This window comes from Callorhinchus milii, unplaced genomic scaffold (genome assembly GCF_018977255.1).
Source record: "Callorhinchus milii isolate IMCB2004 unplaced genomic scaffold, IMCB_Cmil_1.0 Scaffold7, whole genome shotgun sequence".
Classification (NCBI taxonomy): Eukaryota; Metazoa; Chordata; class Chondrichthyes; order Chimaeriformes; family Callorhinchidae; genus Callorhinchus; species Callorhinchus milii.
In genome coordinates this window covers 5,423,857-5,447,413 of record NW_024704748.1, presented here as the reverse complement: position 1 = coordinate 5,447,413, position 23,557 = coordinate 5,423,857, and the positions used below count along the sequence as shown (strand labels likewise).

Genomic DNA, 23,557 nt, shown 5'->3' with positions numbered 1-23,557 from the left:
AGATCTTTAACATTCACTTGAACAGGCAGGTGGGAACTCGGTTTAACATCTGCAGTCTGTTTACCTCAAAGGAATGCTCCTTATTGTCCTCCAGTCGATAGTCGAGGAGAACACTCAGCGACATGATGCTGCAGTCGAACTTGCCCCCTTTGGCCGTCCAGTTGGGATGTACAATGATGGCGGGCTCATCAGGCAGCACATAGCGTCTCTCGCGGCGCTGCCGCTCAGCTTCGTCCTGGCGCTTTCGCTCCTCTTCCTGTAAAGGTGACAGAATTCACCACATAAATCCCTCTCGCGTCACCAGCAACGTACATAACCGGCAGCGAAACAGCCACATTGCTTACAGCCTGGGCTGTAGAGGAGGGAACCGCAATGTTCAAATGGGAACTGGTGAACATTTGAATAATGCAGTACATAAAAGGGTATGGGAAGAGAGCAGGGAATAGTGTTAGAGCAGAGAGCTTCAGCACAGACACGATAGGCACAGAGCAGGGAATGGGATTAAAGAAGAGAGCTCCAGTCGGGGAGTGAACACCAGAACAGACACAATGGGGGGGGGGAGAGAGAGCAGGGAATGGGATTAGAGAAGAGAGCTCCAGTGGGGGAGCTATCTTAATTACTAAAATATCCGCCTTTATTTAATGTCTTCTCTGTAACGTTGGCTGTCCTACCTCTTTGTCATCATCAGACCGTTTATCTTCCTCCTCCTCGTCCTCGCGCTCGGATTTCTCTGACTCCTTCTGTTCTTCTTTCTCTGCTTCCAGCTTGACTTGCTTGGTCAGCCTGGCGATCAGCTGGGATTTCAGCCCCTTCGAGCTCTGATTTCTGCTCTCCAGTTCCTTCCGAAGATCATTGACCTGACAAAACAGGAATGTTCCCTCAGTTTCAACACAATCACTCCAAACTGACCCTGCCTGCCAGTGCTGTGGACCATTCACAGCACAACAGGCAGATCAACAAAGACTTTTATAAATACACGTAATGTCAAAACTTCTCAAAGTTCTTCACAGTAATTAACGTACCTGTAATTAATTACTTGTTTTTGCAGCAGTTATTTTGCAAATTCACACAAATTGCTATTACTCAAAGGACTGACTAATCTAGAGGATTGTTGGTCAGCACACTGGATCCCAGGTTTTATAAATAGGAGCACAGAATATGAAGCCATTGTCATGCTTAAATGTACAAATCATTAGTTACGACCACAGTTAGAGTGTTCTGGCCAGTTTTGGTGATCCCACTGTCGGAAGGATGTCAGGGCCAGAGAGAGAGAAAAGTGGTTTGATCTATGAGCAGAGACCAGAGGAACTGGGCCCATTTTCAATGAAACAGAGACGATTGAGGGGAGACTTGATCGAGTTCAGTGAATGATGAGAGGTTTGACAGTCGACGGGGAGAAATGATTCCCAGAGGGAAGGACTAAGGAAGGACTTCAGGTCCTCCCGACGTGAAAGGTGCTATGCAAATGTAATCTTGTTGTTGTTGTAGTTGGAGCGAATGGCCCTTTTCTGTGCTGTATACTTTCTATGTATTCTATATCATTCTATGTAGATAATATCTAAAAAATGAGTGATTCTGGGCTACAGGAAATGAGCAGGAAAATGGGACTGAATGGATTAATCTTTCAGAGAGCAGCAGACACAATGGGCCAAATTGCCTTCTTCTGTGCTGTAACGTTCTATGGTTGTATAATAATAGTGTTTGAGGCAACGCCTTTCACTGCAGGATGCCTCAAAGCGCTTCACAGAATTTACTGTAAAGTGAGTGACTGTGTATTCAGTAGGACGAAACATACAAAAGTATCCCTTTTTTCCTGAATGAGTTAAGATAAGAACCCCTACTTCCCTTACCCCCCCCACCACCATAAACACACTCTTCAAACAACAGTGTGACTCCCAGGCCCGGTTTTACAGGAACCACCTACTTTCATTGTCTTTGGATCCAGCTTTGACCAGTGAGTGGGAGTGGAGATCTCTTTGCTCTCCCCATCGTCCTTCTCTTCCTCCTCCTGCCGAGGTAGAAAGTGAACAGAAATAATCAGCGGAAGGTGCAGGAACGCCGGGGGGGATGTATACTCTCATTCTGAAACCCGAGCTGCTGATCCGTGTAAGTAGCAAGCTCGTAAAGCGCCTCTCAGATTGCCTCCTCCTTTTACGCTACTCAATAGATCAGTCCACAGCTACATAACTCAATTTAACTGATCACATGCCACTCATCAGCCAATCAAGCCAGATCTGTGGAACACAAAAGGGTGATCAATGGCATCAAACGATGGTCGCTGGGGACGTACAGACTCTGCTGCTCTTTGGGGGCTGCACAGTGTGTATCCTCACCCCCTCTAGCCAGCACCAGCCCCCCAGGACCCCTAATTGTCTGTTCACACCCCCACACTGTACTTCAGTGTCGCTTCAGTCAACTGACCTGCAAATCAAATACCTCAGTGTCTGTGTGTATCCAATCCTTGTGTAGATAACAGTAACATATTTGGAGGTAAAAGACAAAGAGAGAAAGAGGGGAGTATGGAAAATTTGGAAGGTAGAGGAAGCTTCTGCAAACAGCTAGTAAAGATCTGCGCAACTCAACAACTGGCCCCGAGCTTCCAGCATCTCATTTCTCAGGTAAGTTTTGCAAGTACGCTTAACGTTTGGATCAACTTGTGGAGTTTTGCATTGACTCATTCCACGTGAAGTACAGAAAAGGTTGACAAATTTCAGAAGCTGCTAAAGCAAAACGAGTCGTGTTGCCCGCTGGAAGCTGTACTACCAGTTACTGTAGTTTTGCATCGTGTCCTCTCAATGTGTGAGACGCTCATGGAGAGAGCAGGGTGTGGTGGTGGTGTATATGTGGTGTGCCTGTGTCCCTGTGAGAAGCGGAAATGGAAAAGGATTAGCGTTCAGTGCCTGTTCTCCATCAGCCTCCTTGCGTTCAGACTGGAGCTTCTCAACCAACTGCTGCTTGTATCCGCGGGAGAGAGCTTCCCACTCTGAGCGGGTGGGAAGGCAATGCCAAACATCCGGCAGAAATATAACCACTGTCTCCACATGGGCTGGAACCGTCCGCCCCTTGTGGTGCTCCTCAGGGCGATGGTAGCGGATCTCTGCAAAACGGTACCTGTTGCAAGGGAAGAAGTGTATTGGAAAGGAAAATTCTATCAGACATCGCATAGACCCTAAATGACTCGCAGGATATCAAGCTAGAGAAACTGGGTGCACACACACACAAACAAACACACAGTTCACGTCACTTAACTGCAACTGTACCGGCCGGCTGTATTGACCATCTGCACCGCTGACTTCACATCCGGATTGAGGCACAGCACCTGGCCAGAGCTCACTACTGGAGCACACATTCCATCTCAACAGAAATCTCATTACACCAGAGCCAGTAAAGGAAGGGACAGAGCATGGGCGGACAGTGGCAAGGCTGCACAGACTGTTCCACTGAGCGTAGGACTGAATCGTCCGCAAAACTTTTCCATATGAAAGTGGCAACTGGGAGCCTTTGCAGTTAAATGACACAGACTGTACAGTTCAGAAGAGTTGCGTTGGCATCATTAACGTTTTATCAAAAGATGGGAAACAATTCTGCAGCAATGAGCGCATTAATATTCAACCCGGTGATGTCATCCTCCTCACGAGCGGGTTTCTTCACAGGCACAGTCACATATAACAGAGCAGGTATAAAGTGTACACACTTACACTGGTTCAGCAAGCCTAACAAATATACTAAAATACAGTCAGTTTAGGATCTAAGATATTTCTAATGTCTCCAACGCCAGGCATATAAATGACATCCGAGGCTATGAGGCATGCACTGCCACAGAACTGATGTGTTAAGTGCAGAACTAACAGACGAATTCGGGCTATTTTACCTGGAACATAGCGGGATGGCTGGGCAAAGAAAAGGTCTCAAGAGGTTAAAGGCACAGATCAGATGTAAATCACATAGCACTAAATGGGGAGTTGTGCTCCACTGTAGGTGCGCTACTTACCACTGTGTGCAACCACTCAAGTCAATGCCTGTCAGGGTCTTACAACAGCGAATAGCGGTCCTGATCAGCACCGAGGGCTCCTGTTCTGGGTTCAGGCCGTCCAGCGAGGGAGACCAGTGTCCTCCGATGGCCATAGCTTCGTCTTTGCCTTTCATTCCAACCAAGAACTGCAAAATCAGACAATTCCTTTACACCCACTGCGGCAATCTGGCTCCTTCACTTTACACCTTCCTACCTTCATCAATGCCGATAAAGTATTGCAGCTGATTGCTTCAAAAGAAAGTTAGTGGGGAGCGAGCACAGGCACAATGGACAAAGAGGGAGGGAATGGGATTAAGTGGCTATGGGGGGGGGGTTGAGAGAGAGCATTGCATTAACAGAGACATAATACAGTAAAACTCACGTAAATCTTACAAATCGTATAATTGCCTGAGTTGTATATTCACCCAAGTCCCATTCAGTTTCCTATCAAAAACATTCTTTGCACTAGTCGTATTAATCACCTCCTAAATCAAAGGAAATGATGACCTGACCTGTCAACAAATATGCAGAACTTTGTTTCCCACGATTCTAATGCTTGCCGGTAAATGCACAGGTCAAGACGCATCGAATCGCAGGAAATGTAGTCTTGACCTGTCACCGTATGCATACTTACCGGTTGCAGTGAATTATGCATGTGCAGTGTAGATTATTGATTAAATCGGATTTTATACGACTTAGAGTTTACCTGAAACTTGGACTTTGCGTAAATCATATTAAATGTTATGTTCCCGAATGATACAACTTCTGTGAGTTTAACTGTACTGTCTATGTTATTGTAGACCTCCCCACCCTCAACGCGGTTCTGAACTGGGATCCAAGCAGCACCGGATCTTTGGCTTGTGATGGTGGCTTCACTGCTGATCAGAGCGGTACCAGCCTTTGGAAGGTTTTAGTTACTCGTCCACTTAAGTCCATTTGACCGAAGTAAACATTGAACAAATGGCTAATTCACTAAATTGTTCCCAATATCCAAACCAAGGAGGTGGAAGGTTATCTTAACACCGCAGTACCTTATTGTACACTGCCACCATTAATGGTGCCTCTCTAATGGGTTCAGCTGGTCTTTTTCCACATTGGGCTTTCAGCAATGGAATAGGATTAGACATCATTACCCATTTCATGAGCTGTCCTTCAGACTCAGCACCTCAATGGGGAACCCTCAACTGCCCAGACTCTTGCATGTTCTGTAATGTCACCAATGTCTGGTATCACTTCCTGCTCTCAGGACAGGCTGAGAACAGCAAGTGTGAGCTTGTTCACACCCTGGCCATGGAGGGGCCTCAGAGCCCATGTACTGATCTTCAGAGAGGCACAGCCAGAGCTCCCTTGGCATGTGGAGAAAAGGCAGGAAACCAGGGAGGGAAGACAAATGTGATCACTAAGACTCATTGCGACATAAACATACACCTTGGAGTGCACAGATCTCCTGTAGCTGAAAATTTTTGGAATTCTGAAATCCCGCTTTCCGGCCGGAGGTACCGGAATTCTCTGTACCTTAACGAGACGTGCAGGATGCTGGAAGCCTTCCCGAATCTCCTGGGTGTCCTCAGCTAGAGCGCATGACTTGTGGAAGAGCTCATCCATCCCGGGGCTTGCCAAGAGCATGACCTGTGGGAATTAAGAGCAGACTTCAGCTCCTTGAAAGTGCTCCACAAGTCTATTACTACCATCTTCATTCAGCTTCACAGGTTCCCCATCCCCCAGTGGATCAAGTTCAAGATCCCCATTCTCACTTTTAAATCCCACCATGGTCGTGCCTCATCCTCCCTCTGTGAGCCTCCTCAAACAGTACCGATCCGGCCGGCACAGCCTGCTTCGTGTGCCCTGCCCACCCCACCACTACTGAGCAGCCTTTCAGCCCATTTGCCCCAATTTTCTGGAATTCCATCCCAGAGTCCTTCTGACTCCCTCCCTCTCTCACCTCGTCCAAGGTCAGTCTCAAGCCATTCCATACTTCGACTACACTTTTGGTCGTCTCTACCATCCCCAACCCCCTCAGTTCCTACCCAAGCTTAGTAGTTGTTAAGCGCCTTGACACGTCCTCCTGACGTGAAAGGCACTGTATAAATGTTAATTTGTTTTGTTGCATTATAACTCACCCAACCTTCAGGACAGGTGGAGACCATTTGTCCCATCATGTGCGTGCCACTGCTCTTTGCTTTTTAAAATTCTCCTCTTCACTAATCACACTTTCCCTTAACATTTTTACTGCTCAGCTGCTTATCCTTTTGACTGATTCTTTAATCAACAGCCACTTGTATTTATTGGAATAATGAAGTATAGACTGACAACCCTCTGAGTGAAGAATTTCCTTCTAATCTCTGCAGATGCTTCTAATAAGAAAGCTGAGACCATGGCCATTTGTCAACACCAGCTGAAGGAAATTTTTTTTATTCATCAAAATTTTAAACGCTTACATCTTACCCCCTCTCAAACTCCTAATAATAATCATTGCAATTGATATAGTGTCTTTCATTTCATAAGGATGTCTCAAAAAGTTTTATGACTATTTTTAGGTGAACGCAGCAGCCAATTTGCACGCAGCAATGTCCCGTAAACAGTGATGACCAATCTGGGGATTGTTGGCCAGGGCACTGGGAAAGTTCCTTTTCATTTGTGCTATGGGATCTTTAATCTCCACCTGAACGGGTGAAGACAGGATCTCAGTTTAACGTTTTATCTGAAGGACGGCACCTCTGACAATACAGCGCTCCCGCAGCACTGCACTGTAGTGTCAGCCTAGATTGTGAGCTTGTCATGGGGCTTAAACCTACAAATTCTGACTCAGAATGCTATCAACTGAGCCAGGCTGACACCCGAGTTCTCTGGCTTCTCTTCACACATACTGTCTGGTACACAATCTGCATTCTCTACGGGTTCAGATGGTCCTTTTCCACACTGGGCTTTTAGCAACATTTCCTTTACTCTGAACAAGGAGTTCATTTAAGGGGACGTTTGTAAATAGCGAAATGGAAACAGAGAATGGCTGCTTTGGCACTGATTTCTGAGCAGAGGTTAAACTGGCATAGTAATACAATCGGGAAATGTTTGTACAAAGAAAAACTAAATGAGATTATCTTTGCAAGAAGTAGAAACATTTAAAGTAGGGAAGGGAAATAAATAATACTTCTTGCATTAAGTACAGTACCTTTCATATCAGGAGGGTGTCTCAAAGTGTTTCACAAGATTTCAGCACCGTGGGAAGCCCTCCCAACATGAAAGACAGTATATAAATGTAAATTTGTTGTATTTATTTTAAAATGTAGTGACTGTGTATATTGTAGGTGAATAAGCTATAAAACTGTGATGAATAAAAGGACAATTAAAAAATAAGAGGTAGTGGCGTTTGCACACACACACGCATAGAAAACTCGCGCCCAGTGGGTCGAATGGCCTCCTCTTTCTCTGGAGCTCACATGTGAAGAATCACACTGGAATTCACTACTATCCACTGATGCTCAGGAGAGGCTGAGGAAAACAGAATTGCTTTTTCAAACAGGAATATGAGAATGTGAGTAAAGAATGATCAATCCTCTAAAGAGGAACAAACCTTTGCACTGTACAGATGATCTGCATCCGGGGGATCAAGCGCTATTGGAATCTTATCCAGAGGATCTACCTCTTTGTGCACGATATGAAAACTGCATTGGTTCCCAAGCTGGAAAGGCCTCGAGAGAGGAAATGCATCCACCCACGTGAACTGGGTGTCAAAGAAATCACTTGGGATGTAAAGGTTCTGGTATCGACGGCGTAGCTCCATCATGTCACAGGATCCACTGCATTACAAACAGAGGGAAATTAATACAGGCCACTGAGGTTTTAAACTCAAAGCGTTACCCAGATATCCCACACTACCGGTCAAAACAAAGCTTACTTTCCACTTCAAGTATAATCCAAATGATTCAAGTTAGGGCAATTACAACATTTAACTTTGTTTTACCCACAATGGTCTCAAAAGGCTTCACAGGATTTTATTGCAATGTCCAGAGCATTTGCAGGCCCTACGCACGTAAGATAATGAGAAAGCCAGGGCAGCACACGCACCAATCCAGTGAAAACTTGGAGAACTGCACAGTGTAGCGAGGAACAGCGCGTCTCGCTCTCCGCGGCGATCGTTCTCTGTCCCTCCGGGGTGAACGTTCCCGGGATCGCTTACGTTGTGGTGACCTCTCTCGGGACCGTCTGCGATCCCGATCTCTCTCACGACTGGAATATGGCAAAGCCAGGGAGAGAGAAACAAATGGCAGTTACCGAACTCAGAACAAACCAACCTTAGGATAACCCGCTTCAAAGCTCCACGGCACCTGAATCAGGCAAGGCTTTCTGCGAGCCAGGGGAAGGTGACCGTAGCACAGTCGAAGAGAAAGATCTTCAGGCGCTACCTGACGATGGGCAATGCAGAGGGATAGAGCATAGTGGCTGAAAGCGCAGCCACTGATAGTGAAATAGAGGGCACAAAGGACATGCAGGAGGCCGAAGCCAGTCGAGCCTGGGGGCGGATAGTGGGTTGAGGAGTAAGCAGGTCGGAAAGGTAGGAAGGTGCCCAGGGCACAAAGGGATTTGAAGAAGAGTGTGATGAGGAATTGAGGCTCCAGTGCACACAAAATGTTGTAGTTAAGGCACAGGTGACTTGTGCATGCACTATTTGGCACAGTACCTCCGATCATCTTTCCTATTTAACACGATATCCACCCTCTCGTTCCTGGGCAGGAATCTGGCCGGTGGCTCAATCCTCCGCACGGACTGGGGCTGGGGGAGCACTCGAACCGGAGGCTGCAATAAACCGGCTGCGACAAGAAACGTCCAGCATTAGACACCCGCCGATACTGATCAAATATTACTCATGTCCAGACCATTCCTCCTTTCTCAGAGCTTCAACAGCCCCCTCCTCCCCTCCCTCACTCCAATCTATAGGCTAAGTCCGAGCTTGGTGCTTCCAAGGTTTACTTTTCTGTACACCATTTGGTGTTTTTTGTGGTTAGTTTTCGGTAGTTTTCACTGTAAGGGCTTTTTAATTGAATGCTCACGGGACATAAAGAGGCCCATAGTGCTTGTCCTTGACGGTAGCTGCACTCGTACTTAAGTCTAACCAAATCACTGTAATTATAATAATAATAATCCTTGCATTTGATATGGCGCTTTTCACGTCGGGAGGACGTCCCAAAGCGCTTCACAGAACACACTGTAAAGTGAATTGACTGTATATTTGTGGACGAACGCGGCAGCCAATTGCGCACAGCAATGTCCCACAAACAGTCGTAGATTGAAAATGACCAATTTATTATTGGTTTTGGAGGGATTATTATTAGGCTCTGTATGGAGTAAGGAAACTTGCCCAAGGTTTCGCCCTCTGCCTGGAATTGAACTCAGGTCTCTCGCTTGCAAAGCGAGTGCTCCAACCACTGAACTACAGGACTCCACGACCAACACCAACTCGCCCAGATTACAGTCGATTTACATTACAGTATATTCTGCTTTGAGACATCTACTTACTGCTAGGTGTGGAGGTGTGAGGAGTAAGGAAACTTGCCTAAAGTTTCGCCCCACCCAGGAATTGAACCTGTATCCTCTTGCTTGCAAGGCGAGTGATCTAACCAATACGCTACAGGACTTATTCAGCAGATTGCACACTATATTTTACAATGACAAATCATACAATTTATTGGACCATTAAATCTGCTGCTCATTTTCTGCCATCCCTCCGCAAGCTGCAGACTATCCAGAACTCTGCAGCTTGTGTCCTTTCCTGCACTCGGTTATTACTCTCATCCTCACTCGGCTCCCCTTCCCAGTTCTCACCTTTAAATCCCTTCACTCTCTAGAACTCCAACCCAGAGTCCCTTCTTCTTTCCTTGCCTCCTTCAAGTTCTCCTTCACATCCCTCCTCTTTGACCTTACTTTTGACAATCTTTTTCCCCCTCAACTCGACGTGAAAGGCACTATATAAATCTGAATTTGTATAGTATGTGCCACCAGGTCTAATCCCACTCTCCTGCTCGCTCCCTCCACGAACACAAATAGACTTTGATATTCCTCCTCCTAAGCTACTATTTAATTCCCTTAAATGAACTGAGGGACCCTGCTTCACTTACTGTTTGTAGCAGCGAACATCACATTCTGACAACTCTCTCAGTAAAGATTGTTTTCTAACCTCCCCTTTCAGCCACAAAATAACTATTTTAAATGTGCCCTCTTGTTACTGAACAGCCAACCAATAGTCCGTTATTACATCACAACCGCAGAATGGTGAAGACAAGTCTCTCACAAACGTACGTGTAAGCCTCAAATGACCAATGCAGTCAATGAGTCGCGACAGATTGGAGACGGCAGAGTTCAAGGCGGAACGTGACTTACGTTTCTGCTGTGGAGGCTGCAGTAACGGTTGTGGCTGTGCTGGCATTAACGGAGCGAGCGGGGACGAGATTGGTGCCTGTAAGAGCCCCTGGGGCTGCGGCTGCACACAATAAGGAGATTGCTGTGGAAGAGGTTGGAGAATAGTTGGAGGCGTCTTGAAAAGTGGCTGGCTCTGGCTCTGGGAGATTAAACAGAGTGGTTGAGCCCTTCGCCTTTTCATTTAGAACCACAATGACCACCTTTCACCTGGGATAGAGTCACGGGTAGCTTTACAAAGATAGCAGAGCATTGAACGGTGGAAAAAAGAGGGAGAGTTGAGAATTTCAACTGAAGGTAGGGTAAGAGATGTAGGGTTTTAGGAGGGTTATGAAGATCAGGAAAGGATACAAGGCAAGGAATTTTGGAAGCAAGTTTCAGCCAGTCGAGATTCAGTGTGTGAAAGCTCAGACACAGATGGTGGGATGGAGGGGGTGAGAAACGAACAGAGTTGGATTTGGATGTGTGGAAGGTACGAGAAGGAGAACGGGACTGGAGGAGATTAAGATTGCAGAGTTAGAGATGAGGCAAGAATAGGAAAGCTCAGGACGAGCATCTGGAGGTCAATTCCCTGGAGCATTGGAAGCCATTGAGAGCCTGGCGGGAACGGAATTCAATGGGAGAGACCTGTAGGAGCTGGAGCTGAAAGATTATAAAGCTGCAGAAGGGGCAGAAAAAAGCCTTACAGCAGTCCCTTGTTTAAGCTCCTATGTGTAGCAATGTATAATGGACACCGCAATAGGGGGTCGCCCTCTGGCCAGCGGTCAGGAGACATATACTTGTGGATAAAGCCACTTTAGGATCGTTTCACCTCATACTGCGACTTTTAAAGTCCTCCAAGGTCGTGCTCCTCCCTACCTCTGTGACCTCGTAACCCCATACCAACCTGTCTGCTTCCCCAGTCAACAGGCACTGGCCTGCTCCATGTTCCCCCACACTGCCCGCTTCATAATCGGCAGACAGGCCTTAAGCCTCTCTGCCCCCCCAATCTCTGGAATTCCACCCCCAAATACCTCCACCTCTCTCAAGGCCCTTCTCAAGACCTTCCTCTTTGACCGTGCCTTTGTCCACACTCCCATCCCCATTCCCCCTACCCTCCAACCCTATTGATTCCAACCCCTAGTTCGGTGCCAACCCTGAACTGTCCAGTGCCTTGGGATGTCCTCCCAAAGTGAAAGACGCCATGTAAATGTAATTTGTTGTTATTGTTGTTGAAACCATTACAAGCAGCGCGCTTCCTTTTTCCGAGCGTACCTGATTTGGTAGCGTCTGAATCCGCTGTGCATTCCACTTGAAGGGCATGTTAGGATTGTAGGTGGCCTCCACCAATACCCGGTCTCCCACCTGCGGGGCTTTGCCTTTCACAGCACTGGTGTGGACACAAGACACCGCCAGTTAATAGAATTCCCAACACCACTGTAAAGGGCTCGGAGTAAAGCACAGCCCAGTTTAAGGTCAGTAGGATTGCTGCGCTCACTGACTATACTTTGGCTGTGAACAAAATACTCAATGAAAGGCCCAACTGAAAGATGATTCTGGAGGTAATTTTCTGGCTATTACATTGTGTGTGGGTGGGGGGGAAGAGTAGCGTGTGCTTGCACCTGTGCTCTGCTGAGATTGAGAACCCTCAGAGAAGCTTCAATCAAAATGATGACTAAACAAGATAAAAGCAGAACTGAGGAAGGAAGCAGGACTATTAGAGTCACAGTTGGTCACCAGATGGCACGTGCCCTGGGTGTGAATCGTCCCCAGCAGTTGATGTGTTGAGTCTCTGCTGACTAGTGGCCCTGCTATTCTATGTTATCCCAGCTCCCAGTGGAGACAGTCCCTCCAGTACATCACTGGCTCCACTCTCTCTGCAAAGCCCGCGTGTGCAGAGTTTCGCGAGCGTTTGGCTGGTGTTCTGACTGACCAGAGAGCTTAATCCTGACACACAGAGATAAAATGGAAAAGATATTTAACTCGCCAGCACTAACTGTCCTCAGATCTATGATACAATTTACATTTATATAGTGCCTTTCACATCAGGAGGATGTCTCTTAATAACATAAACCCAGATGGAAGAGATCTGGAATGGAGTTCCAGAGAGCAGGGACATAATGGCTGAAGCTTGTGGACTGATGATGGGATGGATCAGGCAGAGGACATGAAGCAGGCTGGTGTTTGCTTAGTGAAGGGAGCAGCTGGGCAAGAGGTAACAGAGGGGAGAGGCAATTCAAATGAGAAATATGGACCTCAAGTTTTATGGAGGTGATGAGTGACAAAGTATCATAAAAGCTTCAATGAGATGTTATTCAAGTTAAAGAACAGTGGTGGGACAAAGAGAGGCCTGACCACAGAACATGTCATTCTAATTAACCAACAAAGAAAATTACTGAATTAGCTCCCGGCTGCTGTTTTTCTAAAATAATGCTTTGTGTTAGCATTCCCGTGTTGTACATTTTTAATAAGTGGTTTATTAAGCTGAAGAATAAACTTGTGAGGAACATTGAACAGGCATCTATCACTTCACAAAGCAGTAGACAGTTAGCCTTCTGACAGCCAGCAGCACAAAGGAAAAACACACAAGGAAACACACAAACACCACTCAGGAACGTATCATGATCAGCAGCCCAGGGTTTGTGAAAGGAACAAAGATGTAATAATACAAATAAGCCTTAATTTCATATTGCATTTTTCACATTGGAAGGATGTCCCAAAGCACTTCACAGGATTTACTGTAAAGTGTAGTTACAGTTTACTTTGTGGGCGAAACCCAGCAGCCAGTATGAGCATAGCAATGTCCCACAAACAGCCTTGGAGTGAGTGACTGATTTTAGCTGGGAGATTGTTGGCCAGGACACTTGGCAAAAACTCTCCTTTCTTTTCAAATGGGGTCATGGACTCTTGCATGTCCACCTAAACAGGCGCAGACGGGACCCGAGTACAGTGTCACATCCGAAGGACAATGCAGCACTCCCCCAGCGTTGCACTGGAGCGTCAGCTCAAGGTTCTGATCAGGGGATTGAACCCAGAATCTTTTGACTGAGAGACGAGAGTATGACTGACTGAGCCAGGCTGAACATACAAAGGTACACATACAGTGAAGGAGGGATGCCCAAATACACTCATAAATAATTAACAGATATTTTACAACAATACATCAGCCTAGAGGTACTGAAAGCAAAACTCATTGCTCTCCATTGTGGGCTGTACTAGAAACTAGACAACAGTTCCCCTGGTGGCCTAGTGGGTAAAGACACAGTGGAAATGGGGACAGGAATCAGTCACAAGGTGGGTGCAGAACACTTAGTGCAAGTCATTATTCAAGAAGAATTGGTCCAAAGAATTACTCAAACTTAAAATCAACAAATCACCGGCTCCTAATGGTTTAATATGTGAGGATCTCAAGGGAAATTCAGGAAGAAATATCAGAGAAAATTGTGGTTGAGGACTGGCAGGTGGTAAATGTGACCCTTCTTGAACACAGCCCTCCAGGAGACTGCAGGCCGGTCAGTCTGATGTCACCTATTGCTCACTTGTAGTCTTTAACAGGAGGAAGAGATTTCTGCCCTCAGAGGAACATGAGCCAATTGGGGGCCAGTCAGCGACCAGCCTCAGAGATTCCCTGATTAAACACAGGACAAAGAACACAGGCTGGTGTGGTTTCTACTCAGCTTCAACAAAAGAATGATGAGGATCCACCAAAGAGGCTTTGGGCAAAGGTTACAGCACATGGAATTAAAGACATGTGGCCTCATGGATAGAGAGGTGGCTGAAATAACAGAAAGTGCCTCAGACCGACTGAGGAGTGGTGTTCCCGGGGTTCTGTGTACAATCTCAGACACGAGTCAACAACAACAAACTGCATTTACACAGCACTCTTCATGTCGGGAGGATCTTCTAAGCTGCTGCACGGTCAAGGATTTGCACTCAAATTGGGAGTTTGATTGGCGGAGGGGCAGGTGGGGAGGAAAATGACCAAAGTGCAGTTAAAGAGGAAAGTCTTGAGATGGACCTTGAAGGAGGTAAAGGAAGGAGTGATCTCCAAGCTTGGACTCACTAGGACTATTACACTGTCCTTCCCCATGATCCATGCCAGCCAGCTGACCATGCCACGCTGACAACCCGTCTGCTCTTAGTCTCGGCATGCACATTTGGGTTGCCGCCACCGACCCAAAAATGCTCCCACCCAGTCCTCTACCCTCCACTACTCCCGTTCGATCCTTCTCTCCCACCATCCTCCCCGCCTCCTATCAAGACCCAACTCAAGACCATGCCTTTGGCCATCCTCTACCCCTACCTTCCCCGCCCTCTACCCTTCCTGATCCCAACAGCTCGGATGTGGATTCCTGACTGTCCAGCGCCTTGGGACGTCCTCCTGACATGAAAGGCGCTATACAAATGTCATTTGTTGTTGATGGGTTGGTGCTGGAGAGAGCAGGAGCTGTGGAGTTTGCATGGGCTAATGCTTGTGGAGGGAAGAGTTGGGAAGCAAGACAAGAAATCCAGCGAGTGTCACCTTCCAATTTTAAAAATGGACCCACCTGAGCTGGAAGAATACATCCTCGTCCACAAACCCAAACGTGTCGTGAAGCTTTGTTACAACTCCCGTGAAGACGCGCTGTTTCTGTGGCTGTGCTTGCTGCTGGGAGCTCCGTGGTGCAGGGTAGGAGACTGTGATCTGTGCAGCGGGCTGGGGGGCGTTCATGCTTGTGGGAAGAGCCACGGCTGGCTAGAAAGCAAAACAAAATAACGGTGTGTATACACGTGGAGTGACCCGACTTCTCAAACGCTCTCCTCACCAGCCTCCCTAGTGTGATCCTTCACAAGCACCAACTCACCCACAACTCCACAGCCTATATCCTCTCCTACACTAGGCTGCAATCACCCTCACCAGACTCCACTTGCTTCTGCATCCCAACTGTATTACATTATTTTTGGCCAGCCGGGTGTCTGAAACATGGAAGCCCATCACCGTGCTTAAGGGTATTCAAACTAGCCAGATTTCCATGTATGCCACCCATAAATAGAGATTTTCCTGTGTCTAGAATGGAATGTGCACTCTCTCCCTGGAGGGACGCATCTTGCTTAGCTAATTCTGGAGAGTATTAGGCACAGGTTGGCAAGAGCCAAGGCTTGGGGAACCTAGAAGTTGTGTTGTGGTAACTGATGGAATTTTAACCAGCTAAATCCATATTGTTTGCCATCGAGAGCACTACCTGACAGGCTTCCCGAAGCTAGGAGCACCCTATCCATTATACAGAAAATGTTATGCTACATAATGATCCAGTTACCATATTTCTACTTAGTTGTTCTTGGTCTTGAAAAGTGCATGAATGGGCCAGTGACAAACCACAGGGACACAAAACATCAGGAATCTAAGGAAGGCTGACCTAACACAGCCACAATTAACATTCAGAGAATAATAATGATGATAATATGTCAAGATAGAAAATAATACACAGCTTCATGGTAATGTCTGGGGAAAAACACCAGGATAAAAACATACCAGACTTGTGAAGTGCATGGAAACACTGCAATGCTCAGTATCTCAGCACCAGCAGCCGGCTGCTGTGAGATAGTAAGTATTGCCAGAGAGCCTGGAGTTCTTTGCAACCGTGCCTGCCCTGAAGCAGTAAAAGTGCTCAAAGCTTACCCCACACTCCAGGCCTTACCCCTATGGCTATTTGTCATTTTAGGCCAAAAGTTCTTAAATTCAGTTGCTTAAGAAACCAGCTACCAAATTAAGACTGAATTTAAGAATTCTCAATAATTACTGCCTGAAAGCGTGGTGGAACCAGATTCAATAACAACTTTCAAAAGGGAATTAGATAGGTACTTGAAAAAGAACAAAATTGCAAGGATATGGGGAAAAAGCGGGAGATTGGAACTAGTTGGTAGTTCTTCCAAAGAGCCGGGACAGGCGTGATGGGCCGAATGACCTCCTTCTGTGCTGTAATATTCTATGATTTTATGAATGCTGCAAGATCTATAATTTTGAGACTAAAGGGTCTTAAAAGGTTGAGACTAAGAGACTAAGAGTGGCCTTAGATGCCGCTGTGTTTATGTATGAAAATAATCACTGCACCTACCTGAGGAAGCAAGGCCTGCTGCGGCTGCTGTAGCTAAACACAAGTACATGAAAGAGTTAATTCCCGCACCAAATCTACAGAAATCTCCACATTACTCCATCTGACCCAGGCTCAGTGTTAGCTCGACAGATCCTCTAAATACTCTTCCTCTGTGTGTCTCAATCACTCTGCACCTACAGCCACCACTGTGAGGAAATTCATTCCCTACTCTCATATTTCTGGGAGAGTATTTTAACCTTTCCTGTTCCTAGTTATAATGTTAAATTCTTGTCCTCTTGTCTTTAAATCACTGACCAGCCAAAATAGCTCCTCATCATTTATTTTCTCAATCCCTTTTAGTATCTTAAACATCTTGACCATATCACCCTATCTCTGCTTCAATGGATAGTCCGAACCTCTCCAGCCTCTCCTCATAACCATAATCTTCGCTATCACCTTCATGAATCTATGCTGTACTTCTCTCCATAACAATAATAATCCTTGCATTTGATATAGCATATTATAAATTGCTGTATGAAAGTGTCTCAAAGCGCTTCACAGGCTATACTGTAAAGTGGATTGACTGTGTATTTTGCGGACGAACTTCCTTCTCTTTACCAAATAGTGCCATGGGTCTGTAACATCCATCTGAACAGGCAGACGGGACCTCGGTTTAATGTCTCATTTGAAGGGAGGCACCTCTGACAATACAACACACCAATGGAGTGTCATCTTTGGCTGTGTGATTCCAGGTTCTGACGTGTGGCTTGAACCCACAACCGTTTGACTCAGAGGTGAGATTGCTACCATTGAGCCACTCTGGAACACACCAGAGTTCCAGAGGCCTTGGCCAGACCACCGCAGCAGAACAACTCGATTCTGATATTCCATTATCTTGAAGCCAGATCTCCACCAAAGTATCAACCCCTCACCCCATCCACACCCCCGCCAGGATAAGCATCTAGGGAATGGATTCTGGGTTCTCCCCAAAGCAAACAGCTGACCTTCTGTGGCATTCTATGTTCACTGAGCATCACTAAGCCAATTACCCTGGCTCTGCATGGCCTATTAACTTTAATATGTAACCTTCATTTTAATACAGCCAGTGTTTCTGTAGAGCTGAATCTCTGCCCTCACAGCAGCAACAGTTTTGGCAGCTGTGCCCCGGCAATAGTTATCACACATCTCTCCCCCCCACCCCCACCCCCCCGATTAGGTAAAGAGGTACAGAGTATATACCTGCTGCTGCACACTGTATAGGGTCTGTTGCGGCTGCTGATATTGCTGGAAAAACAAACAAATACTGAATGTGAAACTGTGGCAAATTTATGCATAATATCTAACTTGTTGCATTTACAGTAACTAGTAACTGAATAAGAGTACATCCAGGAACCTTTTTCTGGTCAGCTGAGTGTCTGACACATGCAAAAAACCCATCACGGTGCTTAAGAGTATCCAAACCAAGAATTCTATGCATCCCATCTACACATGAAAATCCCAGAGACAGATTGTTGAAATGAATTGCACACTCTCTCACTGGAGGACGCATCCTGCTTACCTAATTCCGGACAGTAGTAGGCGCAGGTTGGCAAGAACCAAGGTTTGGCCACCCCAGAGTGTGCATTGGGCTACTGCTGGAATCGAACCAGCTAAAACAGCATAGCATGCCATTGATATTGCTGCCTGGCAAGCTTTTCCTGTTGCTTGTCTAGGTAAACAGAGGCATATGGAGTAAGGAAAGTTGCCTAAGTTTTCACCCCTCCCAGGAATCAAACCCGGATCCTCTCTCTTGCAAGGTGAGCGGTGCTAACCATTACGCTACTGACTCCTAAACTTGCCACCCAAACAGGCACGCCACTCAAGTGTGAGGCAGAAGGCAGGCTCGGCTCACATGGTTATAGTAAAACGAGAGGAAGAGAGCGGCATGGTCAGCAATGCTCTTACCTGCTGCATGGCGGCGGCAGCAGCTGCCTGTTGCTGGAGGGCAGCATTCTGGGACAGCTGGTAGCCAGTGGCCGTTTGGCTGCTCAGGCCTGCTGCGGCCAGGGCTGACTGCTGGCTGTACATTGCCGGCGATGCCCCAAGCAGAGAGGGCTGAACCCCAATCGTAGCTGATGAAAAAAGAAAGCACAAACTCACATTCCAGCCTCTTTGCACAGGGGTTTACAGAGCCACCACATATGCTAACATCTTCAAATGCAAACAATGCGAGCTGAGTTTGTACAGGTCACCTCACTAGCCAACAACAAATGTTATTCTGATGATGAAGTAGATGCCCAGCTGCGAGATACAAACAAAAACGTGTTGTGGATATGGATGAAGTTGTGTGCTTGGACCTGGGGCGACAATGATCACATCCCTGTATCCTCAGATTGTCTTTGCTGTTTACTGAGGGCAAGTCTTTAACCTTGCGCAAATTGTGGAGATATAGTCAGTCAGAAAGAGACAGAAAGTTAGAGAGACTCAAAATGAGAGACAGCGACTTGGACAGAGAGACTCTGAGGGTGTGGAGTTTGGTACGGGTGAGGATAGGCTCAACAGAGTGTTGAATCAATTGGACTTTGTGAATGGAGGAGCTAAGGAGACTGGTGGGGAGGCCACTGGAGGAGAAATCAAGGTGGGAGGTGATCAACAAATGGATGAAGGTGTCAGCAGCATTGGCACAAAACAGAGAGAGAGAGAAAAAAAGTGTCAAACAGAGAGAACTGGCCCAGTATAGCACTACGAAGGATATAACTCCTTATGGAACAACTTTTTAATTTGCACAATGGGGCCAGTCCCAATGAGTGCACAGCGTATAATCTATTAAACTCCAAATGAGGTCCAACCAGGGTTCTATAGAACTGGAGCAGCATTTCCTAGCTTTAATATTGCAGCCCTATGTTATTAATATGAAACTGTACCTGTACATAAACAGGGCAACAGTTCAGATAATTTCCTGGCTCAAACACTGATCGCTGTTAAACAAAATGGACCAAAGTGAAAGAGGATATGAATTAATTTGCACAAACAGTGAGGATATGAGAGTGCTTGTGTTGGCAGGTGAAGCAAAGAACTTTGAGTTTCAGAGCCTTATCACACTGAATGGTCTAATAGTCTAATAATAATAATAATAAAGTGTAGGGGCTGTTTTTGTGCCACCAAGGCTTCACACAAGTGGGATTAATTTATCCAGAGTATTTTTGGCCAGGATACAAGGAAAAACTTCTTTCTCCTTTCCAATGGTGCCACATTTAACATACACCTGAAAGTAGGTAGACAGGACCTAAGTTTATCGTCTCACCCAAAAGATAATGCAATCTTTTGGGTATAATAATGATAATTCACCTCTGATAATGCAACGCTCCAGTGACTCAAAAGTCCCAATTTGGATCTTGATTAAAGAATGTAATAAAACTTCACACAACGCTACAACTTACATCTAGACTTGATTGCGCCAACTCCCTGCCTGTTGGCCTTCCCAACTATTCCCTCCACAAGCTGCAGATTATCGAGAACTCTGCAGCTCATGTCTTCTCCCACACCACAGTCCGTGACCTTATCACCCCAACACTCGCCCGGCTCCACTGGCTCCCCATCCCCCAGAGGATTGAGTTAAAAATCCTCGACTTCGCCGTTAAAGCCCTCCACGGCCTTGCTCCTTCCTACCTCTGTCACCTGCTAACACCATATCGATCTGTCCACTCCAGTCTTCTTCACGTCCCCCGCCTGGCCCGCCCCACCATCCAACCCTCGACTGACCACCTCCTTGGGATGTCCTCCCTACATTAAAAGCACTGTATAAATGCAAGTTGTTGTTGCCAGCCTGGAGACGAAAACCACCCAGACATCAAGATACAGGCATAGGACTGTCTGCATCCCAGGGAGGGAGAGTTACACTACAGGATCAACCGCCAACAACTGGATGATTGAAGGATTTTTCTGCTCAATAGCATTGGAAATTGAATAAAAGATCACAAAAGATCAACATAATATGTACATTCTATCCAGAGGAGGCAATAGTAACAGGCTATTAAAGAGAGGTCTCCCTCGTTCTACTGAGCACATAAGATTTTTCGCAAAGAGGACATTCATACCAGCTTAAGACGCACTGACCTGGCTGTGTAACCGAAGCTGAAAACTGTGTGGTCCATGGGGGATTCTTCTGTCCTCCAAACTGAGCCATTTTCAAGGCAACAAGGGTCTGTCTTACCCTAATCCTATGTAATATTTAATGTGTCTATGAGATGAAAGAGAAGACTGTAACATCAAAGTTATAAACAGCTCGGCACACATGCAAAATTGCTGTGTGATTCCTGCTTTTCAAACACTCCTGGCAAAATACACACCTGAGTTAGCCCTGTGCACATGGGTTACTAAGATAATTGATATACAGTATATATATATATATATATGTAGGTTGGAGTATTCGCTTGTTTCTATAGACCTGGGACTGTAAAGGGCCTGAATCACCACTCTGCAAGGTTGAATTCTGGCTTTGTAGCAATATGGCAACACACAGGGCACGTCCCCCCACACACAACACATTAGCCACACTGACCCCCCCCACCACCCCCAAACAGGGCACGTCATTCTTCACCCTTCACACAGGGCACATCCCCCAAACTCATCCCCACCCCCCAACACACACACACAGGGCACATCACTCACACACACAGGGCACATCACTCACACTGCCTCCACCACACACACAAACACATCAGCCACACTGCCCCCACCCCACGCACCCACCCACACACACAGAGAGCACATCACCCACATTACCCCATCCACCCCGGGCACATCACTCACATTGCCGCAGCCTCCTCCCCCCCACCCCACACACAGGGCAAATCATTCAAACACACAGGGCATCACCCACACTGCCCCCACCCCACACACACACACACACACAGAGCACATCATCCACACTCCCATCCCCCCCACCACACACACACACAGGGCACATCACCCACATTGCCTCCCGCACCCCAGGCACATCACTCACACTGCCGCCACCTCCTCCCCCCCCCTCACACACACAGGGCACATCATTCAAACACACAGGGCACATCACCCACACTGCCCACACCCCACCACACATACACAGAGGGCACATCACCCACACTGCCCCCATCACATACACACACACAGGGCACATCACCCACATTGCCTCCCGCACCCAGGCACATCCACAGGGCACATCACCCACACTGCCCACACCCCACCACACATACACAGAGGGCACATCACCCACACTGCCCCCATCACATACACATACACAGGGCACATCACCCACACTGCCCACACCCCATCACATACACACAGGGCACATCACCCACACTGCCCCCCCCACACACACACACACACACACAGGGCACATCACCCACACTGCCCACACCCCATCACATACACACAGGGCACATCACCCACACTGCCCCCCCCCCCACACACACATACACACAGGGCACATCACCCACACTGCCCACACCCCACCACACACACACACACAGGGCACATCACCCACACTGCCCCCACCCCACCACATACACACAGGGCACATCACCCACACTGCCCACAACCCCCCCCCCCCACACACACACACACACAGGGCACATCACCCACACTGCCCACAACCCCCCCCCCCACACACACACACACACAGGGCACATCACCCACACTGACACCGCCCCCCTCAGGGCACATTCATTCACACTGAACAAGTTGTGTGGCTGGTGGGCGGGGGCTGGTTGTGTGGGGTCATGGCTGGTGTGTGTGTGTGTGTGTGGGGGGGGGGGGTGTTAGGCTGGTGGGTGGCGGAGGGGGTGGGCTGACTGTGGGGTTCCGGCTGGAGGGTGGGGGGGAAGCTGGAGCGCGCACGCGGGCCTCGGAAACGCGCGCAGCCCCAGGCCCGAGAGAGAGGAGCCCGGGGCCCGGCCTGAGAGAGAGAGAGAGGCAGCGGCGCGGCGCTCCGGGAGCAGGACTGTGGCCGGGGAGGGGGCTGTGGGAGCGCGGGAGTTGGCTGAGCCGAAGGCGCGGGGCCTGGGCTGACAGGGCCTCTGGGACTCGCTGTGTTGTTACTCACCCTCCAGCGCTCCATTCACCCCGCGCCGCTCCGCTCGCTCGCTCGCTCGCTTGCGTCAGCACGCACGCACGCACGCAATCACGCACGCACGCCGCCGCCCCCACTGCGCCCCCACGCACATCGGCAGTGCGGCGTACGTCATCACGCACCCATGCCAACGCACACGCCGTGCTTGCTCTCAGGTGGTGACGTAGTTGGCACCGAAGGGGCAGCGACGGTGACTCCCGGGACAGAGGAGCCCTTCAACCCCACAGCCTTAACGGGTAGAGGGCGGACAAGCGGCGGGAAGGGCTCCCGATGGCAAACTACACGTGGTCTTAGCTGGTTAGGCTCCAGCAGTTACCCCCATACCACCCCTCCCCCACCCTTCCCCCCACACTCCCCACCACTCCCCACCCCACCACCCCTGCCCCACCCCCACCACCCCTCCCCCCCCCCACCACCCCTGCCCCACCCCCACCACCCTGCCCCACCCCCACCACCCCTCCCCCACCCCCCACCACCCCTGCCCCACCCCCCACCACCCCTGCCCCACCCCCACCACCCTGCCCCACCCCCCACCACCCTCCCCCCACCACCACCCCTCCCCCCACACCCCACCACCCCCCCACTCCCCACCACTCCCCACCCCACCACCCCTCCCCACCCCTACTACCCCCCCCACCCCCACACCCCTCCCCCCCCCCACCACCCCTCCCCCCACCCCCCCCCACCCCCCCACCACCCCTCCCCACCCCCCACCACCCCCCCACTCCCCACCACCCCTCCCCCCACCACACCCCCACCACCCCTCCCCCACCCACCCCTCCCACCACACTCCCCACCACCCCCCCCACCCCCACCACCCCCCACCACTCCCCCCACACTCCCCACACTCCCCACCCACCCCTCCCACCACACTCCCCACCACCCTCCCCCACCACCCCTCCCCCCCCCCACCACCCCTCCCCCACCCCCACCACCCCCCCCCACTCCCCACCCCACCCCCTAAGCCTTGGCTCTTACCAACCTGCGCCC

At 48.6% G+C, this 23,557-nt stretch overlaps 1 protein-coding gene and 1 non-coding gene across 5 annotated transcripts in view; both read right to left on the bottom strand.

The window, feature by feature from the left end:
• ccar1 (cell division cycle and apoptosis regulator 1) overlaps window positions 1-22,599 on the bottom strand; it is a 28,650-nt gene extending 6,051 nt beyond the window's left edge. The window contains exons 1-17 of one of the 4 annotated variants that reach the window (XM_042336663.1): window positions 22,541-22,599; window positions 20,572-20,695; window positions 18,421-18,587; window positions 17,716-17,760; window positions 16,498-16,530; window positions 14,950-15,137; window positions 11,678-11,792; window positions 10,388-10,565; window positions 8,691-8,820; window positions 8,078-8,239; window positions 7,584-7,809; window positions 5,528-5,641; window positions 3,992-4,158; window positions 2,901-3,111; window positions 1,925-2,008; window positions 672-857; window positions 65-256 (exon numbers count right to left, since the gene is read on the bottom strand). In XM_042336663.1, coding sequence (XP_042192597.1) covers window positions 65-256; window positions 672-857; window positions 1,925-2,008; window positions 2,901-3,111; window positions 3,992-4,158; window positions 5,528-5,641; window positions 7,584-7,809; window positions 8,078-8,239; window positions 8,691-8,820; window positions 10,388-10,565; window positions 11,678-11,792; window positions 14,950-15,137; window positions 16,498-16,530; window positions 17,716-17,760; window positions 18,421-18,587; window positions 20,572-20,641 — 2,268 coding nt within the window. In that variant the 5' untranslated portion in view covers window positions 20,642-20,695; window positions 22,541-22,599. Of the gene's footprint in view, window positions 1-64; window positions 257-671; window positions 858-1,924; window positions 2,009-2,900; window positions 3,112-3,991; window positions 4,159-5,527; window positions 5,642-7,583; window positions 7,810-8,077; window positions 8,240-8,690; window positions 8,821-10,387; window positions 10,566-11,677; window positions 11,793-14,949; window positions 15,138-16,497; window positions 16,531-17,715; window positions 17,761-18,420; window positions 18,588-20,124; window positions 20,203-20,571; window positions 20,696-22,540 lie in introns of those variants that run through there. The other 3 variants (XM_042336665.1, XM_042336666.1, XM_042336664.1) reach the window with 3 other exon arrangements.
• LOC121849493 lies at window positions 5,083-5,147 on the bottom strand. Its single transcript, XR_006085246.1, has one exon. It is a non-coding gene; the product is annotated as a small nucleolar RNA SNORD98 (small nucleolar RNA).
• Window positions 22,600-23,557: the final 958 nt, after the last annotated feature.